This window comes from Hypanus sabinus, chromosome 3 (genome assembly GCF_030144855.1).
Source record: "Hypanus sabinus isolate sHypSab1 chromosome 3, sHypSab1.hap1, whole genome shotgun sequence".
Lineage (NCBI taxonomy): Eukaryota > Metazoa > Chordata > Chondrichthyes > Myliobatiformes > Dasyatidae > Hypanus > Hypanus sabinus.
Window position 1 is genome coordinate 166,705,147 of NC_082708.1, and position 27,816 is coordinate 166,732,962.

Consider the following 27,816-nt stretch of genomic DNA (forward strand, 5'->3'; position numbering starts at 1 on the left):
CAAGGACATGAGGCTAACAACCAGCCAAATCTGAGCAGAGTATGCCATGATCCCTAACACTTAATGATTTAAACAGGTTGAATAAGGTATCTACACTCAATGGCCATTTCAAGGTTCAATGAGAAGGTCTTCTGCACAACAATGTTGTGGCACATGGCTATTTGAGTTACTGTCACCTTCCTGTCAGCTTGAACTGGTCGGCCGTTCTCCTCTGATCTCTCTCATGAAAAAGGCTTTTTTGCCCACAGAACTGCCACTCAATGGATATTTTTTTGCTTTTCATGCCATTCTCAGTAAATTTTGGAGAATGCTGTGCATGAAAATTCCAGAAGATCAGCAGTTTCTGAGATACTCAAATCACCTCACCTCACACCAACAAACATTATGAAGTCAAAGTCATTGAGATCACATTTCTTTCCCATTCTGATGTTTGGTCTGAACGACAACTGAACCTTTTAACCACGTCTGCATGCTTTTCAGCCATTTGGAAGAGGTGGTTGATGCAATGATGTTCTCTGATTCAGAAAGCAGGATGACGCCTCTGCTGTTACAAGCACCTTGATAATGCATGAGATTATGTTGCTGTCTCCAAGTTTGGTGAACTCAGGTTTGACTCCAGCCTTAAGGTGCCTCAAGCCTGCGTGATTTCCTGTCACCACATATTTCTACCCAGTACTTCAATTCAACAAGTCTCCATTGGCCCTCACCAATTTTTATTGATGCACCACAGCAAGCATCCTATCTCAATGCATCACAGATTGGTATGGCAACTGGTCTGCCCAAAACTGTAGTTGTGCATGTAGTTCAGCACATCATAAAAAGTATAGGCTTCCCTCCACGCTCCTAGCTGCCTTAGTAAATCAGCCAGCATAATCAAAGACTGCTCTTACTCCACTCTTTCTTTCCCCCTTTCAATTAGGCAGAAGATAATAATACCTGAAAGCTCCTACCACCAGGCTCAAGAACATCTGCTGTTTTAAGTCTACTTAACAGTCCCTTTCATATCATAAAATGGACTCTTACCTGACAATCTACCTCATTATGGCTTTGGTTTTGCACCTTATTCTCTACCTGCACTGCACTTCTCTGTAACTGTTGCTTTTCCCTGACATTGAAACGATGAAATGATCTGCATGATATGCAAAACAAAATTTTTTCACTGTACCTCGGTACATCTGACAATAAACATTTTTTTTCTCAAAATAAAGAAGGAACAGTAAGGAAATTGGTGAAAACATTCAGTTCATGTCTCAGGAAGACATGGAAGCCCATCTTACAAAGTATGTGTTGCCTTGTTCATTCAAAAACCTTCTCTCCCAGCTGTAGAACAATATGTTGTTTCCACATTGGTTTGATCAGTCTACTCAGAACCAACAGAGGTAGAGTCATTGTCGATGACAAGGATTTCCCAAGAAAAATATCCCATACAAGTATGATAAACATGCTTAGACACCAATTCCTGCTTCCAGCCCCACACTAACACAAGGCAGTCCAAATGGAAGCATGCTGGAGTTACATGGTATGGCAAGTGCATTCTTCAGGTATGAGTTGAGCATGGGTTGCACACTGCCAGAGAGCAAGCATTTAGGGTAAGGGGTAATTTCAAAGGGGATGCGAGGGGCAAGTTTTTTTTGTGTTTTTTTAAAACACAGATTGGAGGATAACTGGAATGCGTTGGAGTGTTGGTAGAGGCAGGTACATTAGGGACTTTTAAGAGATGCTTAAATACGCATACAAATGTGAGGAAAATGGAAGGATATGGACATTGTAGGCATAAGGGATTAGTTTAGTTGGCCATTTGATACCAGTTTATTTGGTTTGGCACAACACGATGTACTGAAGGGACTATTCCTATGCTGCCATGTTCTATATTCTATGTTCTTATCAGAAATCACAGTAATTAAATTAATTTATCAAATGCAACCAGAGTAAAATCTTTACACTACGGCTGTCTCAGTTGTACCAATTAGAAGAACAATAGTTGAAAGGGATTCTGCAGTTAGGGGAAAATCTTTTTGTTGCTTTCAATTCTGGGATGAAAGGTCATCTCCTTGGTACCAGAATGAAGACTGCTTCTGTACTTCAAGCCTCATCATTTTTGCTGTTCATTTATAGAAATATAGAAAACCTACAGCACAATATAGGCCCTTCGGCAACAAAGCTGTGCTGAACATGTCCTTACTTTAGAAATTACCTAGGGTTACCCATAGCCCTCTACTTTTCTAAGCTCCATGTACCTATGCAGGAGTCTCATAAAAGACCCCATCACATCCGCCTCCACTACCGTTGCCAGCAGCCTATTCCATGCACTCACCACTCTCTGCATAAAAGTTACCTCTGTACTCACTTCCAAACACCTTAAAACTGTGCCCTCTCGTGCTAGCCATTTCAGCCCTGGGAAAAAGCCTCTGACTATCCACACAATCAATGCCTCTCATCATCTTATACACCTCTGTCAGGTCATCTCTCATCCTCCATCGCTCCAAGGAAAAAGGCCAAGTTCACACAACCTATTCTCATGAGGCATGCTCCCCAATCCAGGCAACGTCCTTGTAAATTTCCTCTGCACCGTTTCTATAGTTTCCACATCCTTCCTGTAATAAGGCAACCAGAAATGAGCACAGTACTCCAAGTGGGGTCTGACCAGGGTCCTATATAGCTGCAACATTACCTCTCGGCTCCTCAACTCAATCCCGCGATTGATGAAGGTCAATGCACCATATGCCTTCTTAACCACAGAGTCAACTTGCGCAGCAGCTTTGAGGGTCCTATGGACTTGGACCCCAAGATTCCTCTGATCCTCCACACTGCCAAAAGTCTTAACATCTACTATCTCTACTCCCTTTCTTGAATAAGGAAGCAACATCTGCAACCCTCCAATCCTCCAGAACCCCATTGATGATGAAAAGACCATCGCCAGAGGCTCAGTAATCTTCTCCCTCACCTCCCCCAGTAGCCTGGTGACTTATCCAACTTAATGCTTTTCAAAAGCTCCAGCACATCCTCTTTCTTAGCATCTACATGCTCAAGCTTTTCAGACCACTGTAAGACATCCCTACAATTGCCAAGATCCTTTTCTATAGTGAATACTGAAACAAAGTATTTATTAAGTATCTCTGCTATCTCCTCCAGTTCCATACACACTTTTCCACTGTTACACTTGATGAGTCCTATTCGCTCACATCTTATCCTCTTACTCTTCACATACTTGTAGGATGCTTTGGGGTTTTCCTTAATCCTGTCCAGCAAGGCCTTCTCATGGTCCCTTTTGGCTCTCCTAATTTCATTCTTACATTCCTTCCTGCTAGCCTTATAATCTTCTAGATCTCTATCATTACCTAGCTTTTTGAACCTTTCATAAGCTTTTTTCTTCTCGACTGGATTTACAACAGCCTTTGTAAACCACAGTTCTTGTACCCTACCATCCTTTCTGTTTCATTGGAAGGTACCTAAGCAGAACTCTATGCAAATATCCCCTGAACATTTGCCATATTTCTTCTGTACATTTCCCTGAGAACATCTGTTCACAATTTATGCTTCCAAGTTGTTGCCTGATAGCCTCATATTTCCCCTTACTCCAATTAAATGCTTTCCTAATTTGCCTGTTCCTATCCCTCTCCAATGTTATGGTAATGGAGATAGAATTGTGATCACTATCTCCAAAATGCTCTCCCACTAAGAGATCTGACACCTAACCAGGTTCATTTCCCAATACAGTATCAGATCAAGTACAGTCTCTCCTCTTGTAGGCTTATCTACATGTTGTGTCAAAAAACCTTCCTGCACACACCTAACAAACTCCACCCCATCTAATCCCCTTGCTGTAGGGACATGCCAATCAATAATTGGGAAATTAAAATCTCCCACCACAACAACTCTGCTATTATTACACCTTTCCAGAATCTGTCTCCCTATCTGCTCCTCGATGTCCCTGTTACTATTGGATGGTCTATAAAAATCACCCAGTAGATTTATTGACCCCTTCCTCTTCCTAACTTCCACCCATGGAGACTCTGTAGACAATCCCTCCATGACTTCCTCCTTTTCTGCAGCCATGGCACTATCTCTGATCAGCAGTGCCACATCCCCACCTCTTTTGGCTCCTTCTCTGTCCTTTCTGAAACATCTAAAGCCTGGCACTCGAAGTAACTATTCCTGCCCCTGAGCCATCCAAGTCTCCGTAATGGCCACAACATCATAGCTCCAAGTACTGATCCACGCTTTAAGCTCATCCACTTTGTTCATAATACTCCTTGCATTAAAATAAATACATCTCAAATCATCGGTCCAAGCGCATCCCTTCCCTTTCACCTGCCTATCCTCCCTCTCGCACTCCAAATCTCCAAGCTTTCTTTATCTGAGCCAATCGCCTCTTCGTCGGTCTCTTCAGTTCAGTTCCCACCCCCCCAGCAATTCTAGTTTAAATTCTCCCCAATAGCCTTAGCAGATCTCCCCGCCAGGATATTGGTTCCCCCTGGGATTCAATTGCAACCTGTCCTTTTTGTACAGGTCACACTTGCCCCAAAAAAGATCCCAAAGATCCAGAAATCTGAATCCCTGCCCCCAGCTCCAATCTCTCAGCCATGCATTTATCCTCCACCTCACTCTGTTCCTATACTCACTGTCACGTAGCACAGGCAGTAATCCCAAGATGACTAATTTTATGGTCCCGCTTCTCAACTTTCTTCCTAACTCCCTACTTCACTTACTATTTTCAAGTTTACCTGTTCCCTCCATTTTGCTCCTCCTTAATTCTCAGCAAATTAATAGTTCAGAACTGACACACTAACACAAGTAATTCCACCACCCTACCAAACCAGCAGAAATATTGGTTCTGATCTTGCTACTGTGGCATCTAATTTGTAGAAACATCACCAGCTCCTGAAAAGGTAAATTTTTTTTTCATCAACTATCTAGCCACACATTCATCTGCTCTACCATCCCATCTTCACATTTCATAACATGTAGCACTATGTGTAATCCTGAGATCTGGGGATGCCTTTCATCCTTTTTCAGCTTCCTGACTCTGCCTACAAGACCACTTCGGTTATGAATAACTACCTCCAGCTTTTCATTCTCAACTTTCAGGGTGATTTGTTGCCCTTCAGTGACATTCTCAAACCTGGCACCACATGGATAACATACCACCTTGGAATTATTTCTCTGGCCTCCTTGGTGCCCACCACAATTGCTCTCTTAATTCATCCACTTATCCTTTGCTGCTGACACACTATGTCTCACTCCTGGTTCTGACTGCACTTGCAAAGGACATTACCTCTAGCCATTCTTTTTTTTTCCTTTGGAAGCAATATCTGCATTGGTACCTGCTCCTTTAGCTGTGCTGTGCGTTATTTGCCTGATCACTTTTGAGCTGCATGGTAACCACTCCTAGAAAAGCCATCCTCAAAGGTCAGAGCCCAACAGATGCACCAGTGATTCTAGCTGCAGACTCTTTGTTTATTTCACTTTATAAAAGAGCCCGTAGAGTACAGGGAGTGCAAGAATGAGATTGAAAGGCAACTTTAGCAAAGGGAACAGAGGATATGAAAAAACATGGATTGGGAAAAGAAAATCAAAGTGTAAGATATTTCATTAAAAGGATAACAAATTACTGAGTTAATTAGAAATCAAAAAATAAAAAAACATTTTATTTTTAATTCAAGTAATGTTCTTTGATAACTACCAACCATCTTCACAAAAGGAGGCAAATGGCTCTTGTTATAGTTAAGGCAAGCCAGTATGAAATATTGGATGGGAGAAATACAATAGAAGGAAAAGATTTATCATTGCTGAAAAAAATCCACATATCACTTGGCACGGACAAATAAACCCCAGGCTATTAAAGAAACAAGGCAGGAAATTGCAGAGACTTTCACCTCAATTAATCAATGCTCCCTGGCCATAGCAGTGACACCAGAGGAGTAACATCATATTTATGTTTTAAAAAGAGAGAAAGAGATAAACCAATTACAGACCAGTTAGTTTAACTTCGGTGGTGGACAAATTATTGAAATCCAGTTAAATGGATTTTAAAAGCTTTAATATAAAAAGGCAGAGATTAATCAGGGAAGTTTGACACAGATGCATTATGAGAGAGCTATGTCTGAGCAATATAACTGAGTCCTTTGAGAAGATAACAGAGTTTCTACAAGAACAGTACAGTTAATGTAGTCTACGTGGAACAGTAGGCTTGGGACAGTTGATGCAATCTACAAGGGATCTATGCAAAACAACAACAAAATCATATTCATAGCCATGAGTTTCCATGAGACTATTACGAGAAAATTGCAAATTGTGTCCAAAATTGGCATAGTGGCAGGAAGGGTAAACACTAAAGGGTTTTTTCCTTATTTTGACTGTACATACTTTAACATTGGGGTTCCACAGGACTCAGTGCTGTGTCCTTTAAATTTTATAATAAAAACAAGAAAATCAGAGTAATACCAAACAAGAGAAATCTGTTGATGCTGGAAATCCAAGCAACACACACAAAATGCTGGAGGAACTCAGCAGACCAGGTAGCATCTATGGAAAAGAGTACAGCTGATGTTTGGGTTCGAGACCCTTCTCTTAGAAATGTTGACTGTACTCTTTTTCATAAATGCTGCCTGGCCTGCTGAGTTTCCTCAGCTTTTTGTAGGTGTTAAATAGCAGTAATACATAATTTGAGCCCATTTAACTATTTATTAAAATTATAACTGATCTCAGTACCTTATTTTTCTTCTTTCACCATCATGTTTGATGTCTCATGTTTGTAGGTTGGCTTCTCTCTTTCTAAAAGCTCTCAGTGACCCAGAATTCTAGTTAGCACAAATTCCACAGGTTGACAACCCTCTGGGCATAGTAGTCTCTTTTCACCTGTCCCAAATATCTTGTATCATATCCCAAAATTGTGTTCCCTTATTCTATACTGTTCAGTAAGGAAAAATGTACTCCAAGTCTCCACAATCAGGAATTTCTAAGTTTAAATTAATTTGAGGCAGAAAAATCAGCCATAAAGGATGATGGAGCAATTTCAAAGGGCTGATGGTATATTCCTGCTCCTATTAAAGTTCTAAACTACAGAATACAAATCTAGTTGATCCCCTCTTCCCCCAGTGCCCCTCCTCCTCTTTTTTCCCCCCATGGTCCACCTTCCTTGCCTATCAGGTTTCTTCTTTAGCCATCTTTTCCAGCTGTCATGTCCAACTTTCCCCCTCACCTGGCTTCACCTATCACCTTGTACTCTGTCCCCTCTCCCCACCTCATTTGGGCTTTCTCCCCCCTCGTTTTCAGTCCTTAATCAAGGGACTCAGGCCAAAATGTCGACTATTTATTCCTTTCCATAGATGCTGCCTGACCTGCTGAGTTCCTCCAGCACATTGTGTGTGTCACTCTGGATTTCTAGTACCTACATAATCTGTTGTGGTTGTGATCTAACCTCTCATCATATAGTCGATTCACCATTGCAGGAATCAGTCTAGTGTATATAGTTGGAGCTTGGTGAAGAAATTTATCTGGTTAGATGGCCATAAAAGGATCAAATAAGATTTAATCCAGGGAAGTGTTATGAAATGAGATGTGCAAAAACAAGGAAATGTATAATACATTAAGGAGTAATCAACATACCATATCCTTAAAGGAAGCAAGACTATTCAATGGAGACAAAAGTGACTCTATATGCTGGGATCTGGAGTAAAAACTAGGACCAGGATGGACAAAGCTGGGTTTTCTTCTCTGGAAAGGTAGAATATACAGAAACCCTCATGACACTTAGAAAACATTTGGATAGATCTTTAAGGAGCAATGATCTGCTTGGCCAAGAACCTAGTGCTGGAAGGTGATATTAGATTGGTTCTCTCTCATTCAATCAGCATAAAAACCATGGTTCATTGGCACCCTTCAGTAACATATGTTCTGATTCTACTCTTATGTCACGACACTTGAAGAACAGACTCATGTCTCAAGTTGTTCTCCTTGCTGACAATCAACACTGGTGCACCTCAGAGGTGTATGCTGAGCCCTCTGCTCTATTCTATTTATACCCATGACTGTGTGGCTAGGCATAGCTCAAATGCCATCTATAAATTTGCTGATGACACAACTATTGTTGGTGGAATCTCAGGTGGTAATGAGAGGGCGTACAGGAGCGAGACATACCAACTACTGGAGTGGAGTCACAGCAACAACCTTGCACTCAACATCAGTAAGACGAAAGAGCTGACTGGACTTCTGGAAGGGTAAGATGCAGGGAACACATACCATCCTCATAGAGGGATCAGAAGTGGAGAAAGCAAGCAGTTTCAAGATCCTGGATGTCAAGATCTCTGAGAACCTAACCTAGTCCCAACATATCGATGCAGCTATAAAGGAGACAGCAACTATACCTTATTAGGAGTTTGAAGATATTTAGTATGTCAACAAATACACTCAAAAACCTCTACAGATATACCATGGAGAGTATTCTGACAGGCCGCATCACTGTCTGGAGTATGGGGGGGGGCTACCGCACAGGACCGAAAGAAGTTGCAGAGGGTCGTAAATTTAGTCAGCTCCATCTTGGTACTAACTTACAAAGTACCCAGAGCATCTTCAAGGAGCGGTGTCTTAGAAAGGTAATGTCTATTATTAAGGACCACCAGCACCCAGGGTGTGCCTTTTTCGCATTGTTACCATCAGGTCAGAGGTACAGAAGCCTGAAGGCACACACTCAGTGATTCAGGAACAGCTTCTTCCCCTCTGCCGTCAGATTCCTAACTGGACATTTTACCCATGAACATTACCTCACTTTTTCAATGCATGTTATTTCTGTTCTTTCAGAATTTTTAATCTGCAATATACTTACACTGTAATTGATCTATTTATTCTTCTATATTATGTATTACATTGAACTGCTAAGTTAACAGATTTCATGACACATATCAGTGATAATAAACTCGATTCCGATTCTGAATTTAGTGCAGATGATGGATACTATTCCATTACATAATGAAACAGCACTGGTGTTGTATTTTGAAATATCTTTATAGAAATTTGAACCAGTCAGCAAAAGACAAACTCCTCTAGACATCCAAATCTACATTAAATGTTTCTAAATTGCATTTTCACAAAAAAATCTTGGTTGCCATTGTGTAAAATGCTCTGTTCAGGTTTTGTGTAAAATAAACTGGCCACTGATCTAATGCTTCATTCATCTCCAGGATGTTTTTCTTCAAAAAAAAATGCATAGAATCTGAGTAGCTATTACATTAACCAAATTATATCACATATGATCAAATGTGTTCCATTTCCATCTAGGGAATTTCAAAAGCTTCTTAGATTATTCTAAGAGAGCTTTTGGCATGTTGTCCTTCATAAATCAAAGTATGGAATACAGGAGATGGGATGTTATGCTGAAGTTGTAGATTAGTGAGGCCTAATTTGGAGTATTGTGTGCAGTTTTGGTCACCTACCAACAGGAAAAACGAAAAACAAGGTTGAAAGAGTACAGAGAAAATTTACAAGGATGCTGACAGGACTGTAGGACCTGAGTTATAAGGAAAGATTGAATGGTTTAGAATTTATTCCTTGGAACATAAAGATTGAGAGGAGATTTGATAGATATATACAAAATTATGAGGGGTATAGATAGGGCAAATGTAAGCAGGCTTTTTCCATTAAGTCTGGTTGGGACTACAACTAGAGGTGGTGGGTTAAGAGAGAAAGGTGAGGGACATGAGGGTAAACTTTTTCATTCAGACAGTCATGAAATTATGAAATGACTTTTCTATGATTCTAATCCTTAAATCCATGACGTATGCTAAAAACACACTCACTGTTACACATGATACTTTGTCTCCACCAGTCTCAACATGTATAATCAATATATTTCTGCATATGAGCAGTGTACATAATTTTCAGCATGATTGCTTCATACAACTGATGAAATAAATGCATCTACTATTATTAACAAAACATCCATTATAATTGATCTGTTAGTGCAAAAATCTATGCTGGTTTAGAATGGATATTACAGATTTCTTGAGACAGCCAAGGGAAAGAAACTTACATGATTACCAAATCACCAAAATGAGGTCTGGAAGTTGCAACAGTGTGTCCACAAAACCAAAAGATTTGAAAAAGTTAATAGACTTCCTTGGTATCATAGTCAGAGAAGAAAAGCTGAGGAAACTACACAAGTGAGGCATGAGAGTGCCTCTTAGAAGTCCCAAAGAAAAGGAACATACTTACTCAAAGTGGCAGACCTTGGAGACTTTGCAATGCAGTTGTAAAATAGAGCCACAAGAGCTTGCAGTTGGTGAAATCTTGAGCTCTAAAACAAGTCAGTGGAGGAACTAAGTAGGTCAGGCAGCATCCTGCACAAGTGACACTCCCTGACCTATTGAGTTCCTCAAGCAATTTATTATACCAGATTCCAGCTGCTGCAGTCTCTTGTGTTGCCATCACATCATATTGGCTTTTGCTGAGGAATCAAGGAAAAAATATTGGCTTTGATCCCAGTATATTTGTAGAAAGAGTCTTAAATCCATCCTCCACTGTTCACACTAGTGTGGAGCAGTAGTGTTTCAATAAATATTACTCACAATTATTAAGCTGAAAGAACTGATTTGTTCTCTGCCAACCATCTTGGAATAATAAAGATTATTTGCACTATAAATAAACCTGACTACATTTAAGTTAAGCTTTCAAAATGTGATTTGATTACATCTCAACTGTTTAACGTTGCAGAAATAGAGACCTATTAATCAGCTGTAAAAAGCAATATTAAAACATTAAACCTAGAGCACGGGTGTGCAAGAAAACTAGTCTTCATGACACCATACAAAATCTGAAAAATCAGGAACAATTACATTGGAAAAGGAGAGCTAGTAGCTATCATCTCACCAGTCAAGGCAAATACACTAAACTTATGAAATGACTCAAGAAGAGAGAATTCACTTTGAAACATCTAACAGTATTGGGTGGAAAGTAAATATGAAAGATTTCCAAGTATTCTCCTTCAGTCACACAAAAAGTAATTGCTGTAATGCAGCAATATTCATTTTGAAACCCCAAGTTAGCAAGTGTGTAAATACTTATGTTCAGATCTATCAACACAATTAAGAGAACTTTATTAAGAAATTACATAAATACATTTTGCATTTACACAATTCAAGGTCAAGCCTTCTTGTTCTTACCTGACAGCTTCCAGCCTCTTATTTTGTCGAACAAGTTCAATGAACTCTTGAATTCTCAGGCTGAACTCCAGGCAACTCTGTGAACACAAAAGGACTGCTTCAACTCAAAACCACATGATAATTTCCTGCTTAAAAATGGCTCAACTCTATAAAAACAGTGGCAGGAAATAGCAGACCAATAGCACACAATGCTGTTTATACAAAGACTGGAAAACAAAATCTGCCAAAAGCTCACATGCAGTTAAATGCTGAAAGTACAGAAGTTGCTGTGCCCATTGTTGTAGAGTCACAGAGCAATGCAGGCTCTTTGGCCCAATGAGTCCATGCCAACCACAGTGCCCACCCAGCTGACCCTAATTTCCTGTAATTGGCCCATATCTCTTTCATCTCCACCTCTCCATGTACCTATCCAAGTACTTCCTAAATTATACTATTGCACTATCCATCAGGCAAAAGATACCACAGCTTTAGTATAAGAACTGTTAGGATGGGAAGTCCTTGTACAGAACATTTTTGTTTTCCTTATGCTGGTTTACCTTTCCAAAATCAGACTTGTGTGTGCTTCCTCTGTTAAAATGAAAGGGGCAGGTTTGACTTTTGAAACTGGGCACCAGCATCAGACTCACCAAAGCAAACAACTGCTTGTCCATTTCCATATGAGAGTGGTTTATACAGTAGTTGTAAATATTTGCACGTCTCTATGGAGTCTGTGGATGTTCAGTGGCACATTGAAAGGTGAGAAAGGTAAATTTTTGAACACTAAAGGGGAAGGGAAAGACTCAGGAATGGGACAGGAAAGTGGTTGAGTACAAAATAAATCATGAACTTGTTGAACTGCATAGCAGACACCATATTGTGTTTAACATTTGCTATAATTCAATTTTAACTGTTAACTTAGCAGAATCTTTTTTGTTTTACTGCCATGAAACAACTGCAACAAAGCTCTTTGTGCTTTTGGAAGCAGATAACATTGTTTCACTGTCTCTGTGAAGTATCTATGATTGTTCCAAGGGCTGTCTACTTCAGACAGTTCAGTGTAATTCTGAGAACGTCATTCTTTAAAATAGATATAAATATCCTTTATCTGTTATACCAGTAAAGCTTTGTCCTGATGCTAAACATCAGAGAGGGCAGTGGGCATTTTTAATGATTACCATCAATCTACAAGTGATAATTTAATTCCTGTCTCCACACATTTGTCTACAATTTTTCCACATGGAACTATTTATACTATTTGTCATTTGGATGATAGGGCAAAATTCTCACTCAAGGGAGTGAAAAAAAAATCCAAACAGCATGTGAAGCTGTGAGCATGTTTTCAAAATCACATCACATTATTTTGAAACTGTAATCACCTGTTTTAAAAAAAGAGAGATCTACACATCAAAAAGCCTCATTAAATTTCTGGTCACAGAACTACAACCAGCCTCAAATCAAGAGCTGCTAGAAGATTGATTTTAGTCAAAAGCAAGATGAAGCTTTATGGATTGTAGGTGACAATTCTTCCTCAGTCCTGCAGTCTAAGTTTGAATGTATCACAATTCATTTCTAATAACATGTATAATAATATCATTGTATTACATTACTTCAGTGTTTAGTTCTCTACGACACCAGAATCTTGAATTTTTTTAAGGAAAGATCATCCTTTATTGTGCTTTCAGAGAGCCTGTGCATACTTAAAGTTGAATAATAGAAAATAACATGCCAATGTGGTACTAATCTACTCACAGAATCATACTTAATAGAATAGCACTAGGTCATCAGGCCCTTTAAGGTTGTCCCACCTTTTAATATGATCATGGCTGGTCCAACTTCTCTTTTTGTGTCATTTCTCCACACCCTTCATTCCTTGATCAAATATTTATCCTCCTCCACTTAAAATATTTACAATGATAATCTACCTTCCAACTACATGCCATGGCAGTCTTCCTGAGACTCACCACCCCCTCCAGAAAGAAATTTCCATGTACTTCTAGATCAGCAGGACAGTGGGATCCAAAGCAAAGTGCTTTATGGATGGGGGGGGGGGGGCTAGAAGTCGATAGGGAAATCATTAAGAGTAAGGTCAGTGGTAAAGACAGTCAGCGGCATGGCAGGGAACAAGGAAAGACTGCTGAATTAAGTAGTATTTATTTCAATGCAAGAGGTCTGACAACATTTTAAGAACATCATTTTAACATTTAAAAATTTGAATCAGTAATCTAATCAGAAAATTCTGAAACTGTTTCAGCGATTGTCAGTGAAAGTTTTTAGCTTTCTCTTGCTGAAAAATTACAAGGCAGTTTGAAAATTTGAACTGAATTTTAATAGGGAATTGATCTCCGTATACATCATTCATAAATGATGATCAATTAACAGTTGCTTAAAATTATTTTGTCTAACAAGATCCAATTCTCATTTGAGGGCATACCTTCATTTTTCTCAGCCTTGATTTGTTGTCATGGCACCAAGCTAAACAAGTAGCTGTCTCTTGCCTTTCAAGTGACTCTTCAACCTCTTTGGCTGTAAGAAACATATCAATATTCACCAAGTCCTATAAGAGAAAATAATCATAAAGATTATGTTCTAACTGGGAAAACAATGCAAAGACAATGAAAAGTCTAATTTGTTATAGATTAACTATATTCTTTCTTTCTTTCTTTCTTTCTTTCTTTCTTTTTTTTTTCTCTAAGGGGTAGTTAGGGGGGAGGGGTTAAGGGGAGGGGGTATGGGTTATATACATTGTTTTTTTCATACTTTGTAATCATTTAAAAATGCAATAAAAAATTATTTAAAAAAAAAAAAAAAAGATTAACTATATTTCATCAGTACAAAGCTCAAGATTTTAGGAGATCAAGGGCATTGCTACCATGTCTGGATGTTTGGGTGCAGTTTACACTCAAGTGAACTTCACTTCTCTATCCTCAGCTTATGAAAAGAATGGATTTTCACATCATGAGATGATTATTTTGGTATTACAAACTTCTAATTTGACTTTATTCACTAATATCCTTTATTCACACAAGCACAAAAACAACCAGACAACAAAATAATTCAGCAGTTAAGATAAATAATTGAGTTAACAGTACAAAAATAACTAAACAGGTTGATTGATTTATCAGTAGGGTAACCAACACACTCATCAGGAAACACAGTATTGGGAAGTAATAGAAAGTGAGACACAGGCAAGGAGAAAAACTCATTTTTAAATTACTGAAATAGCAATGTAACATTAGTACCATTTGCTCCCAATTATTATTTGAAAATATTTCCTCAGTTCAATTACACTTTCTAATGCCCTACCATTCACAGTACAAGCCCTATACCTCACCATTTCATGCTCATTGGTTAAGTACATGGAGAGGAAAGTTTATGAGGGACTTGGACAAATGGGCAAATGGGACAAGTGTAAGCAAGCCAGCATGGATTAATTGGGCCAAAGGTCCTGCTCTCTGTTGCACTACTATAATGACTCTATGTACCCACCACGCTGTGTGGGGAAAAGAAAACTGCCCTCAGGTCCCTTTAAATCTTTCCCATCTCACCATAAACTCGTGCAATCTTGTTTTCAACTTCCCTACCCTGGAAAAATGACTATGCCCATTCACATTATCTATGACCCTCGTGATTTTATAAATCTCTACCAGGTCACGCCTTGGTGCCTTCACTCCAAGCTAAGTAGCCTAGTACCTAGTTTCTCCTTGTAATTCAAGCTCTCTAGCCCCAACAACATCCTTATGAATTGTTTCCCTCTATCTAAATCACATCCTCACGTTAGGGTCACCCAAAACTTTAACAATTTCTTTTGTCTCACAGAAACTGTTCAACCTGCTGAGTTTATCAAGAGATTGCCTTTTGCCCTATCTTCCATTCATTGGCCCACTTTCCCAGTTCATCTCAGCCTGCTCCTTCTGGCCAGGGAAGGAGGCAGACTGATCTCTCAAAAGAAAAACTTTCTCAACAATCATTGAAGAATCTAACACAACCTAGCTCAACTCTTGCTCTGCTTACTATCATCTCTTTTGTTGAAATGAGACCCAATGCAAGGTTCAGGATCTTCAATTTAGAAGGCCTAGGGCCCAACATCTGTTTGAGGCAGCTGACATTAACAGCGCAAAATTAATCTGACTTAATTTTTGGATTGTATATGTTTCAGCTATCTCTTTAGCTACAGGTGTTCCTTTTAATTAGACTTTGATAATCCAACTATTAGACTAGGAATATTACCAGAGGTGCAGTGGTCATCCCCTAGATTTCATTGTTTAAAATAGTTAATTGTCAAGAGAATATGGTACAAAATATCCTGACCAAGGAATGATTCTACCCTTCTGAAGGAGAGAGACCCAAACTGTACCTGGCATCAAGAATGTATCAATTCTGGTACTCAATTTCATGAACAATGAAAGAGATGATAGAAAACGATAGCAATATTTATAAGGAAATAAAGAAAAGACATCCGTTACTAAAGCACTTGAGTATTTTTTCATGCAAGCCTTTAAAAACAACTTGTTTCTGGGTCTGAAGTGTACAATCATACACATTTTTGATCAGAGGCAGTGAAAAACGCTACTTGATCCCCTGGAATAAATTGTATCCTGGTACAGTATTACATTATTGGAGACAAGAAAATAAATACAGTGGATTCTGGTCCAATTAGGGGGTTGCCCTAATTCGCCGGTTTCATTGAAATAGTTAAAAGGCAAACTAATGTTTAATTGAGTAACAGATTATGCATTCAAATGAAATACAGAATAAATTAGAACACTATCAATACTGCTACAGTATTATGAAACTATTTATTAGATCCGAATAGTTATCAGTGGAAGAGTTCATCGCTGCCTTGTTCTTTTGATTGACTGTAAATGAAAAAAACAGCACAGATAATGCAGTGGATAAGGTGTTGTCTTCCTGCATAAGGTCAAAATAAAAAAACAAAATTATCAAAAATCACTGCTTTTTGAAATAGTGTCCATTAGCCCAAATGGATAACGTAACACAAACACATAACTGATGCTATTTAAGAAGTGCATGTTTTGTAACGTCTTACAGCCATTTCTAGCATCTCCAAGCCTGAATGCTTGAAACCACAGTGAGCAAAACAGTTCTGAATTGTCTAGCTGCTTACTTCAAAGTTCAAATTAAATTTACTATCGAAGTACATACTATCTATGTCACCATATACAACTGAGATTCATTTTCCTGCAGGCATACTCAGCAAATCTATAGAATAGTACCTGTAACAGGAACAATGAAAGATCAACTAGAGTATAGAAGGCAACAAACTGCTAATGCAAATATAAATAGAAACAGACTAGGAGAACCTGGAATAACAAGATAGAGTCCTTAAAATGAGATCATTAGTAACTGAGTGTTATTAACCCCTTTGTTGAAGAGCCTGATCATTGTGGGGTAGTAACTGTTCTTGAACCTAGAGGTGTTAGTCCTGAGGCTCTTATATCTTCTACCTGATGGCAGCGGTGAGAAAAGAGCATGGCTTGGGTGGTGAGGATCTCTGATGATGGATACTGCTTTCCTACGAGTGTTTCACTGTTTGGGAGGGCTTTACTTGCGATGTAACAGGCTGAATCCACTACATTTTATAGGATTTTCTGTTCAAGGGTATTTGTGTTTCTATAGCAGGCACGATGCAGCTAGTCAGTACACTCTCCACTATACACCTATAGAAGTTTGTCAAAGTTTTAGATGTCATGCTGAATCTGTGCAGAATCTGAAGGAAGTAGAAGTGCTGCTGTGCTTTCTTTGCAATTGCACTTATGTGCTGGATCCAGACAGGTCTTCTGAAATAGTAACACACAGGAATTTAAAGTTGCTAGCCCCCTCTACCTCTGATCCCCTAATGAGGACAGGCTCTTTGACCTCTGGCCTTTCCATTTTTGTTCATTGCTTTCTGTTGCCGTTTAACCTTTCCAGATACTAGAAATATGTTATTTAATTTAATGGCTGAATAACAAGATGTCTCTATGTGTTATCCTTAATTTCCTTACCACTGTTATGCAGTCTATGTGAAACACTGTCACAGAAAAGCTGCATCTATTATCAGGGACACCCATGACCTAGGACATGTTCTCTTCTCATTGCTGTCATCAGGAAGAAAGTACAGGAACCACAGGGCTGACCACCAATCATCAGGCTCTTGAACCAAAGGGGATAACTCCACTCAACGTCACTTGCCCATCACTGGGCAATGTTCGCACAACCTATGGACTCACTTTCAAGGAATCTTGATGTCATGTTCTCAATAGTTATTGCTTATTTATTATTATTATTATTTCCTTGTGTATTTGAAAAATTTGTCTCAGGCGCAACCGGTTGAATACCCAAGTTGTTGCAGTCTTTTATCAATTCTACTACAATTATTATTCTATTGTGGATTTATTGAGTATGCCTGCAAGAAAATGAATCTCAAGGTTGTATATGGTGACATATACGCACTTTGATAATAAATTTACTTTGTACTTTGAAAATAACGTCAGGCAATTCACTTCTGCCCAGCCTGGTAAAGGTTAGCAAAATGGAAAATTACTCAGTTTTTCTCTCCCCAGTGGTACTTTTCCTACAGCTCTAGTCTATATGTCACAGCTTTTTACATGATGGTTCATCTCTCCAGCCATCAAGATCATTTCATCAACTACTATTCACCACAATGCTGGCTCCATCTTACAGATAATGATTTATCAGCCTACTCTCAGCCCCAGCCACTCACAACCTCCAACCTTTCAGTTTTCTCTTCCCTACTTCTCGAAAGTCTGCCAGTCAGAAATATTAATTTTGTTTCATATATGCTGCCTGACCTGCTGTACTTTCACTATGGTTCTCCACTCTTGTTCCATACTGTACCTGCTTTCAACTCCTACTCCACACTCTCCTTCAGGAAAATTAAAAACAATTCAAGAATTAACTCATTTAAAAGCTAATTATTAAACTATTTGCTCTAGATACCTAAATGGCCCATGATCTTTTTTTTACAGTTTCACTCAAGTAACTCCATTTTCACACTATGTACCTGATCATCTCAAATGCTTTTTGAAGTAGCTCAGTTTACAATGAGTAATGTAAAACCAGAAGAATCAATTCCATACTGAGTGCAGATCCATGTAATGGAAGCAATCAAGATTCGCCATTAACGATGTTTTGTGGAGCAATAACAATTACACATGGTTTTTCATTTTCTTTCAAATACAGGAAATGAAAGTTCAAAAGCACTCTTAACAAAACAAAGTTAGAGCTCCCTAAACATTCCTGAAAACAGTTAGCAGGAACTCCTGGATGTAATCAAGTCAATGTGTTCATAAACAGCTGCTTTCACCAAGTCATACATTTTTTTCCAATGTTTGTTCAAAAGTTGCCTTATTTGTCCTTCAAATAGCCAAGCGAAACTTAAAACATCTGTTTAGAATTAAAATTCATGCATTATTGCATCTATGGCAGTCTCAAAAATTTGTACTCCAGTATAATACTACAGGCAAATCATCCCCAGGACAAAAAGAATGAGGCATTAACTATCTCCTCTCCAGATCTTTTCACCCAATACCAGTACCCATAAAACTAGGTCAAAATCATTAACTTCCCCAGATCAGTAATAGCACACTCATCTCTGAAGCATTAACTGATGACATTACTCCAAATACCCAAGCTTGCAATCACATCTGACACCAGACTGTCAGAATTACCACATTCTTGTTGAGACACTTAACCAGGAATTAATTTCTTGCTTGGATATCCTCCAAGATGACTACAACCTTGTCGTGGTGTGGAGCTTGTGTGCCTCAATGATCCAGAGAGATATGTTGGCTGGAGTCAGGGCTTTATGCTTTAACTCCTGGTAGGGTGATCCATGCCCTACAGGTCAAAGGATAGAGGGCAGATTAAGAGTGGTCCACCAGTCCTCCAGAATCGAAAATTCAGCTCAAGGCTAACAACCCTGACTGGTACAACAAAACAGTTATGGAAAAGGCAGTTAAGAATCCTACTACATCTGTGTGCATGGTATTCCTGAGATTCCACCTGATACTTGCATGACTGACAGTAGTGAAAAACAAGAGGATGCTACTGACACGATGGAGGAAGGCCTGAACACAGCCAGAGATAGAGGACCTTCATTGCTGCACTAAACACTAGTGGTATAATGGGCAGTAATGAAGTTGGCTAGATATCACTTCCAGTGGTGGAACGATAAAAAGAAATGAACTGAAAAATGGTGGCTACATGCAGATTTGCTAGGATTTGCTGAGAAAAGACTTAATGATTTGGATAGATGATTACTCATTCCACACAGATGTTGCCTAAACCTTAATATTTCCAGTAGAGTATTTATTATAATTGATTTTCATCAATAGACTTTGAATTTCACCAAAACACATGGTTCACTTAGCACCAAGTTTACCCCTCTCCTTGCTCACAAGAGCCAAACCTGTCGTGACTTCAGCATCATATCAAACTTGTTGACTTGCATTGGCTCCAGATCCAGAGTATTACATTTTTTTTAAAAATTGTATACTTGTGCCCAACATCTAACATTTCAAATCTCTACATCCCTAAAAAATTGTGATACTCCAATTCAGATCTCTAGCTGATCCCCAATTTCTGCTGCTCCAGCAGAAGCAGCTATGCATTTATTTTTGAATTCTCTCCTTTCAAGAAATTCCAGGATGCCTATTGCTTTCAATGAGCTTTTGATCATTTGTCTAATTAAGAATTGTGAATTAAGAGTAGCTCTGCCATTTTTTCTTGATAAATTATTCAATTGTATTGTGATAGTTAAAAAAAGGCTCAGCTTGCATATTGTTCATAGAGATCAAGTTCAAGTTTATGGACATTCACCCTTATTCAATTATACTGCCAAATGAAACAATGTTCCTCTAGACCAAGGGTCGGCAACCCGCGGCTCCGGAGCCGCATGTGACTCTTTCATCTCTGTGCTGCGGCTCCCCGTGGTTTGTTAGTTTTTGAAATGTAATTCGAAATTTGAAGATTATGGTGATCTTGTACAATCTAAAAACGTTGTGGAGACCCCATTTCCTGGCACATCCGAACCGGCTCACAATTAGCCACCGTTCCGGCTAAGGGAGATAGCCTACGGGAGTTTGTGAGTACATGTCTTTTGGAGCATCCGCGCCCACTGTGCCGGGTTGAGGGAGGCTTTAAAGCAAGGCTGTTTAGTTTGAATAAAGATAGCTTTGACTGCAGTGTCTTTATTTTAGCGCTGAGTGTAGCGCTACACCGCTACAACGTGTTTTTTTATCGCTATTAATACACATCACCACTGCCAATGCCTGACACCCGCCAGTGCGCGCTTTCTTTTAATTCTTCGATCCAAGGTAGGCTACCTATGGAGTAACCTTCAACCCAACGTCTTTTTTTCGGAGTTCAAAATGTTTTTGTTGCATGCAGAAATGTAATTTTGTTTTCTCTGTAGGAGTTCATCAATTTCATAAATGCAACACATTATAGTTTGTTTATACATAGCATAAAGGCAAAAAATACGTTGCATGCAGTGTTATTTCATTTTAAATGTCAAACGGGTATTGTGGCTCCCAGTGTTTTCTTTTCAGTGGGAAATGGGTCCATATTGGCTCTTTCAGTGGTAAACGTTGCCGACCCTTGCTCTAGACTAAGGCACACAACACTGTATGTAACTCACCAATACATAAAGTTAAAGCCAGAATAAATTTTATTATCAAAGTACATAAATGTCACCATATAACCTTGAGATTCATTTTCCTGTGGGCATACTTAACAACTCTATAGAATAGTAACTATAACAGGATCAATGAGAGATCATTACCTAATATTACTACTAATAAATTAACAAATAATAATGTGTATTTATAACATGTTAAAAAGTACACTGTATAATGCAACTGGTGCTTCATACATGATGAGAGCTGAGTGGTGGCAGGGAGTTCAGCAGTCTCATAGACTGGGGAAAGAAGCTGTTTCCCATCCTAACAGTCCTTGTCCTAATGCTTTGGTACCTCCTGTCTGATGGTAGGGGGGCCAACAAGATTGTTGGACAGATGAGAGATATCATTGACAATGTCAAGGGATCTGCATACACAGTGCGCCAGATATATATCTGATGGGTGAAACAAAAGCCATTATGATCTTCTCAGCAGTCCTTACAATCCTTTGTAGAAACTTGTAGTCAGATTCCTGTACCAGATGTTGATGCAGCTGGTCAGGACACTAAATGGTGCTCCTGTAAAATTTGGTTAGAAGGCTCACCTCAATGGAAGTGGAGATGCTGCTGTGTTTTTTTAGACTAAAGAGGAGGTTTTAAGGAACCATGTAAGATCATCCATTACGTGCACTCCCAGAAGCTTGGTGCTCCTAACCTTCTCCATGCAGGGGCTGTTTACGTACAGTGGGGATGGTCAACCTGTACCTTCCTAAAGTACACAATCACCTCTTTAGTCTTGTCCATGTTAAGACTCATGTCATTGTGCTTGGACCATTCTACCAGCCACTCTACCTCCTCACTGTATGCCATCTTGTTATCATTGATGAGGCCAACCACTGTTGTATCAACAGTAAACATGATGTTTTAGTTTAAACTGGATCTAGCAATGCAATCATGAGTTAGCAATGTAAATATTAGCTGGCTGAGCATGCAGCCATGGATTGGGGGGGGGGGCAATGCTCAGTGGGCTGAAGCTAGAGATGTTGCTGCTGCCATTGACTGACTGTGGTCTTTCTGTTAAAAAGTCCAAGATCCAGTTAGAGAGAGAGAGAATTGTTGAGACCCAACAAGCAGTTTACCTACCAGCTTCAGTGGAATGATCATATCAAAAGGCAAGCTAAAGTCAATAAACAGCATCCTTGTGTACGAGGCACAATTTTCCAGGACAGAATGAAGTGCAGAGGTTATGGCATAGTGATAAGCAAACTGGAACGGGTCCAATGTAGCAGAAAGCTGAGTTTTAATGCGATCCAAAACCAGGCACTGAAAGCACTTCATTATTGCTGAGGTCAATACCACTTTACAGTAGTCATTAAGGCAGGTTACTTTTGCCCTCATGGGCAATGGGATAATGGTGGCTTCTTTTAAGCCTGCAAGGACAGTGAACTGTTCTGGAGAGATACTGAAAATGCCATTTAGAATCTTTGCTAACTGAGCATCATAGACCTTCAGCACCTGACCAGGTATGTTATCAGGCCTACAACTTTATGTGAGTTAATCCTGGCTGGGGTCTTCCACACATCAGTAGCGACCAGAGTACCTATGCCTAGGGGGCCGGGGGACCTTCCTCACCAGCACATCATTCCATGCATCAAACTAAGGATAACAGACATTCAGCCCATCAGCAAGAGAAACATCACAGTCATTGACATGCAGGATGAACTTATAATTCATTATGGTCTGCCACGTGCATCTTGTGTCTCTGGTTTCACAGAAATGGCTGTATATTCTCTGAATAATCCCACTTTATCTTCCTGATGTCATGAGAAAGCACAGCTTTTGTTGACATGAAAGTTGTCTTATTCCCCCAGTCCGAAGGCAGCATCCTGATCTCTCAGCAGTGCTTGGACCTCCGCAATGGCTTCACATACGGTAGATGTAACAATGACATCCTAAGTGCCCTTCTCTGTACAGCCAGTCACAGATCCTGCATAATCATCAATGTTAGTGTGATGGTCCTAAGTAGCCACTTTCTTGAACATATTTTAATCTGTATTTTCAAAACAATTCATTACAACAGAGCATTGAGGTAGTACAGGTAAAGCCATAACAGAGTACAGAACAAAGTGTAACAGCTACTGAGAAACTGCAGTGCAGGTAGAAGGTTCAAGGTTATAATGGAATAGATTGTGAGGTCAAGAATCCATCTATTGTACTGCCGAACCATTCAATCGTCTTATAACAGTAAGTAGATGACATCCTTGAGCCTGGTGGTATATGCTTTTGTGTATTTTTATCTTCTGCCCAATGAGATGGGAAGAAAAGAGAATGCCCAGGTTGGTGGAGTTTTTGATTAGGATGGCTGCTTTAGTGAGGCAAAGGCAAGTGTAATCCATAGAAGGGAGTCCGGTTCCTGTGATGTGCTAAGTTGTGCCACATCTCTCTGCAGTTTCTTGAGATCACAGGCAGAGCACTGTCATAAGAAGCCACAATACATCCAGCTGGATGATTTCTATGGTGCATCAATTAAAATTTCTGAGGGTCAAAGGCGACATGCCAAATTTATTTAACCTCCTGATGAAGCAGAAGCACCAGTGGTCATGGCATTTTTGTGGTTGGACTACAAAACATTCTTGGTGATGTTCACTCCTCGGAATTTGATGCCCTCAACTTCAGGACTTCTGATGTAAACAGGAGCATGTGCACTGCACCACAAGGTTCACTACCTCTCCTTACCATTTGTGGTCTTTGTCAAGGTCCTGATCGATTCACAGGTCATGAGGAAGGTCTCGGCCTGAAATGTTTATTTCCTTTCATTGATGCTGCCTGACACTCTGAGTTCCTTTAGCAATTAGTGTGTTGCTTAGATTCCCAACATCTGCAGGATCTCTTGTATTCCATCTTCCATCCAGTGACACTGCAGCCTTCAGGACTCAATAGTGAATTCAGCAATTTCAGAAAACCAGCCTTTCCCTTTTGTGTCAGATCTGGTCTGTTCTGACAGCTGATCCACCTCAAATATTTGCTCAGCTTTGTTTCTAGTTGCTATCTGATCTACTAAAATCTCCATTATTCTCTTTTATTAGACACCTTGCAACTTGCATGTTTTGAGTTTTTTCTCACCCCTATCGTCAGTCATCTCTATTCACACCTCCTGCAGACAAATTAGCTTTTATTAAAATAAGCATTCACTACCCTCTCAAAGAGCTCCAACAGCATGCAAGTCAAATGGATCACTTAGTGTCCACTCTATCATTAATATTCCCTTTCTTCCTACACTTGAACCTAACTTTTCTTTGCAACTTAAAATGTGTACTTTTTTGGGTTTTGATAAAGTGTCAGGCCAACAACTTTAACTCAACCATTCTCCTGACCCATGGAGCATTTCCAGCATTTGCTGCTTTCCTTTCAGAATTTTCAGCATCTCTATGCATTTGCTTTTTGACAACAATGGAAGTTGTCATTCTAGAACTGGTAGGAAAACTTCATATGAACAATGGCTTCAATGCAAATCTGCAACGTCATTACGCTTTTTTGAGAGCAAAGATGTAGAGAATAGCATTCCTGTAATATCTTATGATTATTAAAAGATAAACCAGAGATCAGTATAAGTGTTAACTTTTACTGCAGGTTCAACTGGCAATTAGTGCACTGTTAGAAATGGGATTAGGACAAACTGCATCCCATTGCATATTTTGTGTGTAATATATTTTCTGCATTGTCTGTACTTGATACTGTTGCAAGCTTTTATTGTATCTGTATCTCACTATACTTGTTAACTTGACAATAAACTTGACTTAACTGATTCAACGATACTTACCTGCTCTTGCCCCATATCCCTCAACACCCTGCCAGTTTTGATGCCTGTCAGTCATCACTTCGATTATGTTCAATGATCAAAGGTGAAGAATTCCAAACAGGTGTTATTCTCTGAATTTCCTTTTGATCTCACTCTTAAGAAGGCAAACCCTTATTTTAAATACCAATGCAAGGGAAATATCCTATCAGTGTTATCCTCCAACTGCAATAATATTATTTTATTAACAGTCAATATGAAGTTGATGGTGAGCTACCGTTTCCTTGATGGCAATAACAGAGCAATGAAAATCATCCAGTCCCTTGTAGTGATAGTGATTTGCAAGTCATGAAGCACCTCTCCTGCACTGCAATGTCTTAGAAAAGGAAAGCTTGCAAATAATCTCATTAATTTGAAAAAAAATGTCTCAAGATTCAGTGACATACAGAATTAAGTTAATTAAAGCACTTTGGCTGGGGTGGGGAGTGGAAGAATGCTAAAATTAATCATTTAAGTAATTGTAGATAAGAAGTGATACCAATATATCAGAGATGAAATTAAAGAGCATTTTAACCATCCCCACAAACTTGAGTACAAGAATACATTATGGAGGTGTAACATGGGATTTCAATTGCTTCGGGCAGTTTACAGTTGACATGCAGCCCTATACTTCAAGGAGAAGTGTGTATTTACAGAGACAAGCACAGTAACAACTCATTTCAATACACGTTTATAATTCAGCAGTGTCAAACAGAATATGATAAAATGTCATACTAGTAGTAATGCAAGCTGAAAGTCAGAAATACTATTTAATAAGAAAAACGCATGAAGTGGATTTGCAGCAAAGGATCATACATTGAACAATGTACAATCTGTCTCACTGTGACAGTTTGTAGTGGTACAAAGAGCTCTGCAGGGAAATCTATTGTTCATACTGCCCTAAACAGATAATTACTTAGATTTCAGAGTCACTAAATTAACATAAAAAGGGGTTGTGAGCATTACTTAATAAACTCCTATTACTGAACTAATATTTTATAAATATTTTGAAAGAATAAACATTCACCCTCTGACAAATCAATGGTTTTCTTTTGGGAGGGAGTCAAGAGAATGGGGAAGATGGAAACAACAATGTATTTCAAAGCTATTGTGAACTGATTTTTAATGTAATAATATCTTCATCTTCTGCATATTTGATCTAACCTGCATTTCTTTACTTCAATATACTTCATATTCATTCCAGGAAGATCAGGTCAAACAACCAAGCAGGCAGTCTATGTAGGAGTGTGCAAACTGGACAAACAGGCAACATTCAACTGTAAAGAATCATCTTCATGCTCTCAAAGAGGGGAGGAAATCACAAAATCCCAAATAGCAGGGTGGCATATCTAGTCGCAAGGAAAGTACCAATTAACTGATCTATTCCAAATGTGATTAACCATGGCAAAAAAAAGAAACGTAGCATGATTGAAGCCAGTTCAAATGAACAGAAGTTGCCATCAGGAAATTCTGTCCAGAGTACAACATAACACACAAATACAGTCCAGCTTTAGAATTTCTCCAGCAACAATTCAACATCACAAATAAAGAAAGACATTTAGATCATGTCCTTCACAATGCTTCGTGACATCTCAGCAAATTAAAGTGAATGGATTTCATTTGGAGTTGCAACAGTGTAATTGTCAACAGCTTAAGAAACCAATTTATACAACGCAAGGCTTCAGATGCCAAATTAACAACAACTAAATAATGCTTGTATTGCAAGATGGAAATTGTCAGTAAGGTAAACCATATTTGCATTGTATTAAAGTAGTTCAGAAAGAACTGTAGATGCACAGATCAATTAAAAAAAACTAAGAAACCGATGTCAGATGCAGTGTGACAACAATGAGAAGTAATTTCTTCTGAGGGTTACAAATCTGTGGAGGCAGAAATGATCAAATATATTCAAGGCTGAGAATGATATGAGAGGGACAGACACAGAGCAACGTGGCTAAAATCAGATCAGCATCGTCTTGTTAAACAGTATATCAGCCTTATTGGGTGACAAGGCCGATTTTTAGTCATGTTGTTCATAGAACCGTAGAACACTACAGCACAGTAAAAGGCCCTCCAGCCCTCCATGTTGTGCCGACCCATATAATCTTTTAAAAAAAGTACTCAACCCACACTACCCTATAACCCTCTATTTTTCTTTCATCCATCTGCCTGTCCAAGAGGATCTTAAATACCCCTAAATTTTTAGCCTCCACCACCATCCCTGGCAAGTCGTTCCAGGCACTCACAACACTCTGTGTAAAAAACTTACCCCTGATGTCTCCCCTAAACTTCCCTCCCTTAATTTTGTACATATGCCCTCTGGTGCTTGCTATTGGTACCTTGGGAAACAGGTACTGACTATTTCCTTACACTATGCCTTGTTCTCTAAAACAAGGCAACATCCTGGTAAATCTCCTCTGGACCCTCTCCAAAGCTTCCACATCCTTCCTATAATGAGGTGACCAGAATTGAACACAATGCTCTTAAGTGTGGTCTCACCAGAGAGTTGTAAAGTTGTAACATGACCTCTCTACTCTTGAACTCAATCCCCCTGTTAATGAAGCCTAGCATCCCATAGGCCTTCTTAACTACCCTATCAATCTGTGCAGCAGCCTTGAGGGATGTATAGATTTGAACCCCAAAGTCCCTTTGTTCATCCACACTCTTAAGTATCTGACCATTAATCCTGTACTCAGTCTTCTGGTTTGTCCTTCCAAAATGCATCACCTCACACTTGTCCAGATTGAAATCCATCTGCCATTTTTCTGCCCAACGCTACAGCCTGTCTATATCCTCTTATAACCTTTGACAACCTGCAGTTCCATCCACAACTCCTCCAATCTTCGTGTCATCTGCAAACTTAATCACCCATCCTTCCGCCTCTACATCCAGGCCATCTATAAAAATCACAAATAGCAAGGGTCCCAGAACAGATCCTTGCGACACTCCACTAGTCACTGACCTCTAGGCAGAATACTTTCCTTCCACAACTACCCTCTGCTTTCTTCTTTTAAGCCAATTTTCTATCCAAACAGCCAAGGTTCCACTTATCCCATGCCTCATGACTTTCTGGATGAGTCTCTCATGAGAGACCTTGTCAAATGCTTTGCTAAAGTCCATGTAGACCACATCCACTGCCCTACCCTCATCAATTTATTTTGTTACCTCTTCAAAAAACTCAATCAGGCTCGTGAGGCACGATCTTC

General features: G+C 39.3%; 1 protein-coding gene across 1 annotated transcript in view; it reads right to left on the bottom strand.

Annotated features, from left to right (window-relative positions):
* The window catches only part of maea (macrophage erythroblast attacher, E3 ubiquitin ligase), a 90,880-nt gene that overhangs the window by 18,410 nt on the left and 44,654 nt on the right, over nt 1-27,816 (bottom strand). The window contains exons 4-5 of the mRNA XM_059965600.1: nt 13,567-13,689; nt 11,157-11,233 (exon numbers count right to left, since the gene is read on the bottom strand). Of these exons, the coding sequence (XP_059821583.1) occupies nt 11,157-11,233; nt 13,567-13,689 (200 nt within the window). The remainder of the gene's footprint in view (nt 1-11,156; nt 11,234-13,566; nt 13,690-27,816) is intronic.